At 44.1% G+C, this 13,487-nt stretch overlaps 1 protein-coding gene across 1 annotated transcript; it reads left to right on the top strand.

Moving 5' to 3' along the window:
* The first annotated feature begins 6,408 nt into the window (after window positions 1–6,408).
* On the top strand, window positions 6,409–12,638 carry elfn1b (extracellular leucine-rich repeat and fibronectin type III domain containing 1b). The gene is made up of 6 exons (XM_070912963.1): window positions 6,409–6,467; window positions 6,813–6,831; window positions 7,256–7,545; window positions 7,639–7,792; window positions 9,090–9,256; window positions 10,544–12,638. Exons 1-6 carry the CDS (start codon window positions 6,409–6,411, stop codon window positions 12,636–12,638), a joined length of 2,784 nt encoding a protein of 927 aa, XP_070769064.1.
* Window positions 12,639–13,487: the final 849 nt, after the last annotated feature.

The following is a 13,487-nucleotide window of genomic DNA, read 5'->3' as shown; positions in this document are numbered from 1 at the left end:
CTCAAGGTTCATTTAGTCGCTGTTCTGGAGCTTTCCATGACATCTTTAATGACTACCGAGCAAACTCCATCTGTTAATGACGATCTTATGTGATCGAAAGCATCAATTAGTTCTAATTTGACCATAAAAAGCACAACAACGAGGATAAATGTGGTCCTTGCTCTCATTTTCTCGACTCTCGCTCATGTTAGCTCTGGCTCTTTCCACCTCTGCTTCCCATCTATTCTCTGTCCCCGTTCTCTTCTTTTTCCTTTCTCCTCTCTGAATACTAAACGCATTACGTAACCATACATTGCTTCGCCACAGAGGATCATCCATGGCATCTCGCATGTTCACTTCTCTCTGCAGGGGAGTGACAAGTGGAGCACCGCAGGGCCTGTGGAGGAGATTTATATCAGCAGTGTCTATTATTCTGGCATAACCCCCACACTGCGAAGACAGAGACAGAGATAGAAAGACAGACAGTGAGCGACTCGGCCACAGAAAGAAGACAGAGACAGATGAAACAAAGATGTTGTGATGAAAAAAAGTAAAAGAGCTTGTATCAATAGTATTGTTATTTTTCCCATTTTGTCCTAGTTGCCATCCCCAACAACACAGCAGTGAACGTCTCTCTCTCTCTGTCAACACCACAGGCTGGGCAGCAGGCAGTGGAATATTTCTATAATAGAAATGTCCGTCACGCTCCGTGTTTCCATATCTCTTATAGAAACGTCCATCACGCCGAGTCTGGACGTCAGCTCAACCCTCAAACTCCCCCCACCCCTCGCTCCACCACTCCTTAACCCCCCCCCCCCCCCCCCCCTTTTAAAACCCCAGAGGCGGAGGAGAGGGTGAGAAAAGACGCAGGCTTGTTGCGCGCCCCATCAGGGATGTGTGATTTTGTGTGATGTTGAAGCCTTATTTCCGTACAAGTCAATCACTCTGATAGAGGGAGAGGAGGAGGGGGGTGGGGATTGTAAAACGGACGAGTGAAGATGGGTGAGACTTGGAGTCAAAACAAATTACATTCTCATGGATGTCTTTGAATCATGCGGACGACAGACAGACGCACGCTCGTCTTGAGAGGTGTAGTTGTACTTGCCTCGGAGCTGCTTTCTGTTCTTTCACTCCCGTACCTCCACTCTCCTCTTCCTTTCTTTCCTTCCTTCCTCCTCACTTCTTCTCGCTCTGTAATCTAATCTAATCCAGATGACTCACTTTCATCGATTGCGCAAATCTCATGTGTCATTTGTGCCCCGTAAAGTGTGTGTGTGTGTGTTTGCGTATGTGAGTGCATATACACCAGGGGGGGGGGGGCGAGTAGTTTTGTAGTGCCCTCAACAGACTGTGTAATACGGTTTGATGTGAAGTCCCAAGACATTGAGAAAAGATTAATTCTTCACAAGCTCGTCCACAGTTTGACATCTCCGTGTCCTGGGGAATCAATACGCTTCATAGTAAAAACACGGGCAAAGGGAATTCTTTTTTTTCTTTGGTTAAAGCTATATTTAACCAGGTTACACTCTCTGAGATCCAAAAGGGAGACCTCACCAACAAAGTGGAAGCATTCTGTAGATGACGTTTTAGACAAATAATACGGAGAGGAGAAGGTTCTGGGAACAGACAGAGAGACAGAGGCCCAGCATCTGAAAAAAAAAAAAAAAAAACAGCCAACAACTTATTCAGAGCAATGACAACTCCCATGGATTCATCTCGCACAGCTCCAATGAAGGCTTTGAACTCCGGCAGAGAAATGAGTTTCTGAATTTTCAAGCCTTTAAGCAGACAAATTTACACGATGAACTCAAAGCATCATAAAGACTGTCTAGCACATCTCTGTCAGGGCTTGAGGCAACAAAGGGAGAAAAAAAAACCTCACTAACGTCCGTATTTCTGTGTTACATAAATACCTAAATTATTTGGGAGCAATCCTAAAATAGCCATGTAAATTTTAGGATACATACAGCATTAAGAGTTTGCAGAGCAGCCGAGCAGAGTGTTTCAAATCAAGAACTCTGCAGCTGGAAGCAAGAAAAACATTAAAGTTGAACAGAGATTTGAATTGTGTCAGGAAATGTGAAGTCAAATGATACAACAGCTATTGTGCATAATCTTCTGGTCATAATGTTTCCTGGACGAAACAGCAACAAATGCAGTCACATCTTCCTCCTTTGGCGCTGGACAGTAAACATGAGACGCTGCCTTCATCTTCATCATTACCTTATTCTCAGAGGACTTTCACTCAAATGCAAATACAGTATGGATTTACAGTAAGTCCACACACACACACACACACACACACGTACTGTACTGTACGCGGGCGTCACGGGTCATTTGTCTTCCTGCTTTTCTTTCACCAGCGTCATCATTTTTCTGTTGATGGCTCCTCGCAGCTTTTGTTGGGTGCTGCTGTTTTCCACTCTGTTTTGGAATAGTAATGGGAGTACTGGTGTGTTGTGTGACGCCCCACTACACACTGAGAAGGCCAACTGTGCTGTGTGTGTTTCTGTGTGTGTGTGTGTGTGTGTGTGTGTGTGTATTAATGTGTGCCTGTTATTAATGTGCTCATATTTCTGCCTCGCTTACAACCTGCCCAGGAGTATAACCCATCTCCTAAGTGCTGTTCATCAGTCACATGGTCGGGTGTTGGAATGGGATGCATGTGCACGTGTGTGTGTAGTTGGTATTTCTCACAATGTGGGGACAAAGATCTGTTTCAGTGTTAAAGGATAATTGTGGTTTATTACAACTTGGGTTTTATTAGTTTTAGTTTTATTATAGTTTTCGCCGTCTTTCTGTTGATAATAACATTTTACACTCCACTTAAGTATTGAGTTGCGGTAACACAGCAGCAAGAGTGAGAAATCCAAGGCTAAAGGTAAAATTATGATCCAAACGTTCGTTAAAAACATCATCAGTTTACAAGCCGACTTCCTGCTCTAACTTTGACCTACTGCACGTCGTGCAGTTTTCATGTCCGATGAGGGATTATTACTGACATTTCGGGCGCGCTCACAAAAAAAACATTTACTTCCAAAAGAAGCGGATTTAATAATTGGACTAAATTGTTTACTGGCTTGTTTACAACCTGTCTGATCACCTGACTGCTCGTGTTACATATAAGGTTGTCATAGCTGTTAAAAAAGGATGGGATTGTAAAAACCCAGATTTACTAAATTACTGAATTTGAATTTTGATGAGGCTAAACCCTTGGCTGAGGGTTGTGACATGTAGAAGTTATACTTAAAGGCATAGTTAGACATTTTGAGAAATATGCTTATTTGCTTTCTTGAGAGATAGATGAGATGATCGATATCACTCTCATGTATGTACATTAAATATGAACCTAGTCAGTTTGTTTAATCCGTAATGAAACCAAAGTGTAAAAACGACATGTTGAGGTGTTTATGGGGAATTATGTGCCGGACTAATTCTCGGCCAGCAGCGTTTGGGGCCAGTTTAAAAGAAAACATTTGAAACTAAACCACGGCAAATTAGAAATCACCAGGAGAGTGCATACCTCAACCAAAGCTATTAATTTTGGAATTTTGATAAAACACCGTCTTAGAAGGCAAATCTGCATCTGGATCTGCATCAAAAGACACACACCTCATTGGCAAACACTGAATACATGTGCCAGATTTTATTCATTCAGGTAAGAGTAGTCGTTAAACACAAAGTCGTTAAACACAAAACAAAAAACTACTTCTGGATCTGCCCCAAAATGTAACCTCTTTCTCCTTGGCCCCATGGCCTAACCTTCGAACCAAATGTCACTGAAATCTGAAATCTTTTAAGTATCAAACAAACAGGTCTGAAAAGGTGGCCTTCTTGGCAGAGGTAGAAAGAAAAGCTTTAACCTTCCTCAACAGGGTACAACATCTTTATTGTATTTTTTTTAAGCTCGACTCTGGATACTTCTATGACGCGGAGAGGTCTGAGAGGAGAATCGACACATTGGAAATACAATAAATATGTTGTTTTCCATTGTGGAAACGTTTCAGTCTGTGTTTCGATTTAAAATGTTTTCGTTAACTTTCCTCATTTGCTGCTGTTCATTTCTCGCTGACAAGCTGCTGGACCGCCGAGATTACGATCAATGAGTGTGTGAAGATATTCAGTCATGAAGCTTTTAAGATTCAGTAAGTCAAAGGACATTGGACTTTCAGCTTTTTATCTTGTGAAAAACAAGTTCGGCTGCTTTTGACTATTCATGTTTGTGTGTGTGTAGATGTGCTGAATAAAACAGGGATGTTATGCAGAAAAACACTGTAGAGAGGCTCAGTACTCTGCTGTTTAGCAGTCCGGTTGTGTGTATCAGACTACTGTGACCAAGCCCGGTTCTCAACACTCTCCAGGTTTTCTTTCCCATACATTGATTTTTTCAGAAAACGTGTGCATCTACGCGGCGGCCATAACCATTAGCCTTTCAGTAAAGCAAGGTCAGAGTTCACCTCGGTCTCCCTCCATATGACGGTTTGTACCCTATAAATCTTTGAGTGCGACATGACTGGGAAGCGAGCCGGTCATGATGCTGAGTGCTGGAATATTCCACGCGGTTGTTCTCAGCAGCCGAGGTAGCGGCGTGTGTGTGTGTGTATGTGTGTGTGTGTGTGTGTGTGTGCGCAAACAGAGAGCTCGAGCGCGGTCGGGCGATGAATGATGCAAAATGGAAAAGAGGCCGACAGACTCTTAACAGTTCCTTCTGCGTATATCACGTTAGCTACTACAAGTGTATTTACTACAAAAGGAGGTCAAGTGCAAACCAGTAACTACTACTGTATCTCTTTCTGCTCCCTGCTGCCCCGCACTCCTGCTCCGTCTTCTGGCCCTTCAGCCGACATCACTTACCTCGGTACAGAAAGAGGTCAGGCAGAAATCAGCCATCTCTGCATGTTAACTAAACTGTTTGGTCTCCCCGCCTGCTCTGCATACTCGCTTGTCCGTTCACAACTGTTTATTTACCCGAGCTTAACCTGGTCAGCAAAATGGACATTTCCTGTGTGTGTGTGTTTGTTTGTTTGTGTGTGTAGCTGGCAGCAGTTCCTATCCTTTCTCTGGTGGCCTAACTGGGTAGTTTGTCTCATGCTATGTGGGAGGAAGTCTCACCAGCATTTGCAGATTGTGCTGACTGGGTGGAAAAGCCTTTTGCGTGTGTGTACACACCAACAAACGCTCACGTCTGCCAGTGCACACTTGTGACATTAATATGGAGAACCTAGATGAAATAAAACGAAGGACACTCCCATCAGCAGTAGTTTGTGTTTAGTGCCAGTTGGTAAAAGTTAGCGTGCTAACACGCTAAACTACGATAGTGAACGCTGTAAAAATGATACATGCAAAACATCAGCTTGTTAGCATTGTCATTGTGAGTAGAGCCTCACGGAGCTGCCAGCACGGCTTTGTCTTGTTTAGACAGCAGAGATTTATATAATTTATCAACATTTATATTGCTTTTCTTGGCTCGAGGAAAGTTTTACAAATATAAAACCTCCATGGAACAAAAACTGACAATAGAAAGAGTCATAATTGACCTTGTTTGCAGTTTGAGGCGTCCTGTCAACAGTGCATGACGTCTCTTTAACAATGGTGGGCTGCATGAAGGCTGAAAAGTCTATCGAGTGCTGTATTAGTTTATCTTATAATATGCACAGTAAACCCCAGGAACATGTTTCACTTCTTTAGAGAGAAACATCAAAGAGACCCTCATTGAGAGATTACGCCGAGACACAGGAGCTAGTAGAACAGATGCTAGTAGAACAGATGCTAGTAGAACAGATGCTTGCCAAGATGTGACGTCAGGACTTTTTATGACACAAAAAAGTTCAGAGAGTCGTCCCATTCACAAGAAGCTTTGCTCTCGTTCACCCTCCCTCTCAGATTAGAGGTGACACATCTGCACCTCTCTGCCTCGCTATTCATCCGTAATCAATAAGCGGGGAACAGCGGCCAAAAGATACCCGTGAGGCTGGACGGACCTTTTGCTCATTCCCACTCCTTCGCCTCCATGATGTCACATCCTGTTTGTTGCTCTTACAGCTGAGAAAAAGGCTCTCAAAGAGAAGAGAGAGCCACTATTCTAGCAAATTCCCCAGATAGACAGACAGAGAGCCACTCTACATCCCTCTCTCTTCCCAGCCTCCTCTTTCTCTCACAGAATCACTGCCTCTTTCTCTCCTTACCGCCTTATCCCTCCCTCTTCTTCACTCTTTGCTTCATCTCGCCATCTCTCTCCCCTCCCCCAAACATCTTTCCTCGCCACTCTCTTACACCCACTTTTTCCTCCTCGCCACTCCACAGCTCTTTGCGAGCTTCATTCTTCTCCCCGCCTCCCTCTGTCTCTCCTGTTCCATCAGACATCAGCTGTTTTTCCCAGGAAGTGTTTTATTTAGAGCAGATTAATTAATTAGATACAGTATCAGAGTAATGGCCATTCTTAGCCCAGCCTATCAAGGCCCCAAGGCTAATGGTGTGGGAGAAAATATGTGAGTGTGTGTGTGTGTGTGTGTGTGTACGTACAGCAGCGACAAGCTGTGTGTATTTATAAGATCTGCAGGTGCTTGTTGTGCATCTGCACCAATGTGCACTAATTAGACTTGTCAAGAAATGTCTTATGAGTATAGGAAATGTGTGCCTGCATGCATACATTTGTGTGTGTGTGTGTGTGTGTGCCTGTGCCAGACTGTTATATAAGAAGAAATAACTACCTCTATCTCATCGTGCTGGTAACGGGGTTGGGTTTGTTGGTTTCTCACGAAATAAACCACTGTGTTTCATTAGCGATTCTTTTCTAACGCCCTCCTCCCATCTCTCTCTCTCTTTCCCTCCAGGGACGAGTTCTCACACCAAGTACAGAGCAGTGAGCGATGAGGAAGAAAGAAAAGAGGTGCTTGTCCAATCAGAGATGCAGATGGCCACAGAAGACATGAGCACCAGCCAATCTGGCACTGGCACGACTTTCACTTGCCAATTTATACATAACAAATCAAATGTGACCCCCTAATTAAACAATTGATACAGTTTACCTAGACACACATACAGCCCATGAAGTGATACATCCCATTCCTGCGCTCATTTCTAACACAACTCAAAGTTTGCTGTAGAGTTACAAGACGAGCTAAGGAGAAACAGCATGCTGTGACTACACCTCAAGCAGTACAGACACAAATCTGACGAAAAAGGCAACACCAAATCACCATACACTGAGATATCACTACACAAACTAGCCCTCACTCCCTTTCAAATGGCGCTAGCCTGCATGAATAAATGTTAGATAGCAGGCATCTCTGGTCGGCTTTCTCCAATGGATATTGTGACGACTTCCCAAATGGCCCAGAGGACGGGACAGGGACGGCAGAGACATAGCGCGACGGGAGGCTCTTCATCAGTGGTCCTGTCCACAGCCAGCTCCTTCCTCTGTTGGCTCGCCCTGCTGTCAATAATGCGGTTGCCAATGGTAACAGCTGACTGCTGGCTTATCGAAGGGGAGAAAGGCTTTGTGTGGCTGGCTATCTGCAGTATGAACCAGCCGCCTTATGAGGCCATCCCAGCCCACATTAACAGGTAAGGAAACTTACAATGAAAGTGAGTTTAGTCGACATTATTTTACCTCTTTGCCAAACTCTACATCTACAGCCTTCACGCTTCTCTCAACAGCACTATTGTGGATCTGAGGCTGAATGAGAACAAGATACGGTCGGTCCATTATTCTTCACTCAGTCGCTTTGGCAACCTCACCTATCTGAACCTCACCAAGAACGATATCAGCTATGTGGAAGACGGCGCGTTCTCAGCGCAATTCAACCTGCAGGTGAACAAAGACATCCATATCCGTACAAAATACCCTTTCACGGATGCACTTGTTAATGCACATACACTCAATGGAGGAAAGTAACATTCAACAAGTACTGTATTCTGGTCAACTTTGAGGTACTCTGGGTTTGTTAAGCTTACAGTATGTTAAGTTGCTTTACTCCTCTACTACACTACATTTCAGGGGGAATATATTATTTACTCTACTACATTTATGTAATATTATGTAATAGTGCAGTATAGGAAATAAAATATGATCCATTCTTATAGAATAAACTACAGAGCAGCATATAAAGTAGTTAGAATTAGCTCCAGTTTAACCAGCTGCAACATTAAAATGCAGCTTACACATTAATGCATCAGCAGGCTAATAATCCTATTATGCAATATATATAATTAACGCCGGGTATCAAAGCTCAACACTTTTATGGTACTGACCAAAATGTGTCTTTACGGTAGCAGTGTCAAAATGTGTCAAGTAAATTGGTATCAAATGCCTGGTCAGATTCATAAGCTTGTTTACTCGCCCTTTAGTGAAATATTTAGATTTAAATTCATATGTTCCCTTTTTTGTGAGTTTTATTTAGGCAAAGTTCTTGTACAGTTGTTTATGTTCAGAAATCAGAATCCTTTAGAAATACTTTATTGATCCCCGGGGAGAAATTATACGTTTAGACAACATTTAATATTTGAGAACTTTGGCTTCTTTTGGTAAATGGCTAAAACAGTAGTAAGATATAAAAAAACGAATCATTTAGATACAGATATTGAAACACCCTTAAATTCTTTGAGTACTATTACTTTAAAATGTAAGTACTTTTTGCTGATATTAGTAGAAGACAAAGATAAAAGTAAAAATTTTGAATGAAGGTAATCAAAAGGAGTATTTCTACACGGTGGTACTGCTACTTTTACTTGAGTAAAGGGTCTAAATTCTTCCAGCATTTCACACACAGATGGACACGCAGACACACAAGAAAGACAACACTCACTCATTATGGCTTCCAGAAACACTGAGGCAAACGTGTTTTCACCAAACTGAGCTGAACGCGGCCATAATGAGCTGGCATGCTAACACATCTACCCCAGCCGCTGGAGCTGTGCCAGGAGGTAAAATGTGAACAAGATCTTAGTAAATTCAGCACAGCACAGAGGCTTAGATCACCATGTGAAACATGAATTGCACTGAAGCGTCGTCTGTTTGTTCTGTATGTTCCCAGCTTGTAGTGAGTGATGCCTGGCGCTGGCTGGCTCTTCAGAGATTAGAATAATCCCACTTGTCTTTGTCTCCCCAGGTTCTCCAGATGGGTTTTAACAAGTTGAGGAACCTGACAGAGGGCATGCTGCGAGGCCTGGGCAAGCTGCAGTATCTCTACCTGCAAGCCAACCTCATCGAGACTGTTACACCCAACACCTTCTGGGAATGCCCCAACATAGAGAATATAGACCTCTCCATGAACAGGTATCAACCTGGGTCCAAGTTTGTGTGAGAAAACATGCTGTGGAAACAATTAGTTGATTAATCATTTAGATGACTGTGAAGAAACAAGTTTAAAATGGTTTTAAAACTGAAAATATTGAATATATGTGTTTTTGTTTTTTAAAACAAAGTTGGACGAAACAATCAATTTGGAGAAATTGAAATGACCATTTTAAACTGTTGTCTGACATTTTATAGGCTGAACAATTTACGATTAATCGATTATAATAATTGCAGCCCAAAACTGTAGCTGTTATTTGGTGGTTACATGATGTGAAAGGCGGAATTCAATCTGACTTTCTGGGTTCATAATTTGTGGTTCATTGGTGTATGATTTAACTGGGCAAAGGAAGAAAACAAGTTTAAACATTTCTAGCAGAGCTAGATAGGTGAATATAGAAAGTTTCTTAATCACAACATCAATGTTTGATGTCAGGCTTGGTGTCATCACCCAAAGGGCTGCTTTCCAAATTCACCAATTCACCAACAGACTTACAGGGGAAAAAGGCACTGAAGAAGAAGCAGAGGTACTGATTTTCTCACTGACAGTATCCTCAGCAAACCATGATGCAATGCTGCAACAAGCCATCTTTTCAATAAAAGTTGAGATTCCAACTTTTTCTCAGTGGGAATAACTGTCTTGTTCTTGCTATGGGTACTGTAACTGGTATTGATCTCTTGACTTTAATGTATAAGCAACAGAATGAATGGAAGTTTAACTGCTCTTTGGGGCTTCTTGAAAGGTATTTTGGGAGATGTTTAAAACCATAAACTGAAGTAACAAGTAGTGCATTTAAAGGGGAAGTGCATCGATTTTACACATCAAAGACTGTGTACGTGTCTGCATCTGTGAAAAAAGCTCAGAAAACAAATAGCTGTTTGTTTGTGGCTCCAGAGGGAGCTGCGCAACGTCTGATAAGTTGCCTCAAGTGATGTCACTTGAGGGGGCTGAAGACTGCCAGTGAGACCTCCAGACCTCTGTAGCCCGCTCCTCATCTCTGCTCGAGGCTAGCGGCTCGAGGCTACATTAGCCGGTACTAGCACTAACACTGTTGGCATTTGTTGTATTGTGGGTAATGTAGGAGCCAGGTTTTGGCAAGGGAGGAGAATACTATTTTCTTTAAACTTTCCGTCACGAGTCCGACAGTGTCATAGATGTGCAGTCGAGGGAGTACTTTTAGTATGACAGATTGATGAATACTGTATTCAGTTATGTGAGTGTATCAGGAGGTGAAATCTCCCTTTAAATCTATGATTTTTCCTTTTCAGGATCCAGGTGCTGGATGGCAGTTTGTTCTCGGGACTCTCAAAGCTGACCACCTGTGAACTTTACACCAACCCCTTCAACTGCTCTTGTGAGCTGCTGGATTTCCTGCGCTGGCTCTCAGCCTTCCCCAACAGGACCAGTGAGAGGATGGTGTGCGACTCCCCTCAAGGATTCTTCGGCTACAACCTCCTGAGCCAGAACCCCCGTATGCCTACCCAACGCAATGCTCTGCACGTGCTCAGTCTTGTATGTACAGACGACGGCAGAAGCGTGACATCCTTCTATGTCATCGGCTCGGCCGATTCCACCACCCTGCCCCCAGATTTTGCCTCTCCCTGCGGATTGGACGATTGTTCTTCTGGGACCCCTCCTGATGAGGTAATCAGCTTAAGCCCCTTTTTCTCTGACACCAATCCGATCATGACGCTAAAACAGGTGCTACATTCAAGCGCTGTGATAACGGTTCAGATTCCTCATCCGTACAGGAAAATGTACATCCTGGTGCTTTATAACAACAGCTTCTTCACAGATATCCAGAATCTGAAAAATCAAAAAGAAGACATTGAACTAAAGAACCTAAAACCTAACACCAACTACAGGTACTGTGTGGCTTCTATACGAAACTCCCTGCGCTTCAACCACACCTGTCTGACCATCTCCACTAGCCACCAGGACGGGACTGTGAAGAGGGCCAATCAGTCGTCAGCCACCCACTACATTATGACTATTTTGGGATGTTTGTTTGGCATGCTACTCTTCCTTGGCCTAATTGTCCACTGCCTGAGGAAGAAGAGGATCATGGAGGAGAAGGAGAGGAAGATGAGCAGGATCCAGAGGACTCTGATAGAGCTCAAGTATGGCGGAGAAGGAGATATAGAGGGAGGGAGTGGAGGATCTGTTTCCCAGAAGCTTGGCGCTGGGGACAGTCTGTCCAGAATGCCCTACCTTCCTCAGGGCGGTGAGATAGATCCATACAAGCTGCAGGAGGTGATAGAAACACCGGCGCACAAGCCTGCTAAACTAAACTACATGGAGGTGAGAGGGTCTGGCATTGAAAGGGAGAGAGAGCGAGAGCGAGAAAGAGAAATGTCGCCACAAGCAAATCCCCAGGGCTCAGTAGCAGAGATCTCTACCATCGCTAAGGAAGTTGATAAAGTTAACCAGATCATCAACAACTGTATAGATGCTCTCAAATCTGAGTCTACCTCCTTTCAACAGGGGATCAAATCCCCCTCTTCTGCAGGCGGAGGTGCTGTTTCAACTGCAGAGCCGCAGCTGGTGCTTCTCTCTGAGCAAGGGGAGAGAGGAGAGAGAGGAGGCGAGTTCCTCTCCCCGGTCTATAAGGGAGGAAGAGGAGGAAGAGAAGAGAGGGGGAGAAGCTACCATCATTCACTGCAGCGACACCACAGCATGGAGGCTCCTCCAACCTCCAAGCGGCCCAGCACCTCCTCTTCTCCAGGCTCTGCCCGGAGCCCTCGCTCCTTCCGCTCGGAGGGAGGCTACCACACATCAGAGACCCGCTATATTGAGAGAACCTCACCCGGAGAGAGAGGAGAAAGGGGAGGCGGAGGGGGAGAGGCCATCCGTACAGTCACCCCGGCAGCAGCTATCTTACGAGCTGAAGCCCAGAGAATCCGCCAATACAATGAACACCGCCACTCCTATCCCAGCTCCCAGCAGCACCTCCAGGAGCTGCAGCACCACCCCCAGATGCTGCAGGAGCTCCACCACCACCCAGGTGTCCGTAAGCCCTCCATGTTAGACCCCCTCACCCTCAGCAGGCAGGCCAAGCAGCGGGAGCTGGCCTACTCCCAGCTCTCGCCACACTATCCGCTCTCTCCCCAGTACCACAACCTCAGCTACTGCTCCAGTCCAGAGGAAGACGAGGAGGAGGAAGGGCTCCTCTGCACCCCGACCCTGGGGCTGTGGGAGAGGTTCAAACTGCACCGCAAGAGGCACCGGCAGGCGTCCATGGAGGACGAAGGATACGTGGCGGCCGGACACGCGCTGAGGCGAAAGGTTCAGTTTGCCAAGGATGAGGATCTTCACGATATACTGGACTACTGGAAGGGTGTGTCCGCCCAGCAGAAGACCTGATCCCGCATCTGGAGACCCCAAACACTTTGAAGATGGAAAATACCAACACTGCACCCATATACAACATATTGATACAGATACACAGACCCATTCAAAAATGACCTGTAAATACACACACACACACACACACACACAACTTACAGAATAAACTGCACACATACGTTTATATATATATATATATATATATATATATATATATATATATATATATATATATACACACACACACACAAACACACACACACAAACACGTTGGCTAACACAAACAAAGCCTTTGCTTCTGAGAACATGAAGGAGGACCAAACTAATATATTATATTGAACAACAAAAATCATAACTTATAGAGAGAGACTGAGTTACTTTTTGTAATGTAATGAAAATTATAGCTCAGACTTATGTAGCTATTTGTACTAAGTTTTGAATGAAGAAAAAAAATCAATATTAAGAACAGAAACCTTAAATGTTGCCAGGCAACCCATCCTGACTACGCTTTCAATCTGCCTTGAGACTGACGTTCATCAGACTGGCCGCGACAGATTAACCTCACCAGTTCTCGCTACGACGGTGGATTGATCAAGACTTTGCTTTGCTGGGGTGGTTTGTTTTTTCATCGCGCCCTGCGGGGAAAAAAAAAAAAAGAAGACATTTTGAAAGATTTCCCGTGATTTGGGAGATTTAAAACATCAAAATTACAAATTCTGGATGGGTCGCCAGGCAACAGTAATATTCAACTGTGCTGAGAATGAGTAGGTAGCTCTCACTAGAGAGTGAGTATAATGTGCCAAATCAACCAAGGGGATAGTAGAGCCCTACTGTGTACCAACTTCTCCTCGCCACTGTTTTTATATA

Source organism: Enoplosus armatus, chromosome 2, assembly GCF_043641665.1.
Source record: "Enoplosus armatus isolate fEnoArm2 chromosome 2, fEnoArm2.hap1, whole genome shotgun sequence".
Lineage (NCBI taxonomy): Eukaryota > Metazoa > Chordata > Actinopteri > Centrarchiformes > Enoplosidae > Enoplosus > Enoplosus armatus.
Note: the sequence above shows the minus strand (reverse complement) of the source record. Positions and strands in the feature narration are given on the sequence as shown.

What these genes read in the sequence shown, in the direction of transcription:
- elfn1b (XM_070912963.1), top strand. Translation starts at nt 6,409, where the DNA reads ATGGCCATTCTTAGCCCAGCCTATCAAGGCCCCAAGGCTAATGGTGTG. An exon ending in ATCCCAGCCCACATTAACAG is followed by an intron (nt 7,546 to 7,638) that starts GTAAGGAAACTT and finishes TTCTCTCAACAG; the next exon opens with CACTATTGTGGATCTGAGGC. An exon ending in ATAGACCTCTCCATGAACAG is followed by an intron (nt 9,257 to 10,543) that starts GTATCAACCTGG and finishes TTTCCTTTTCAG; the next exon opens with GATCCAGGTGCTGGATGGCA.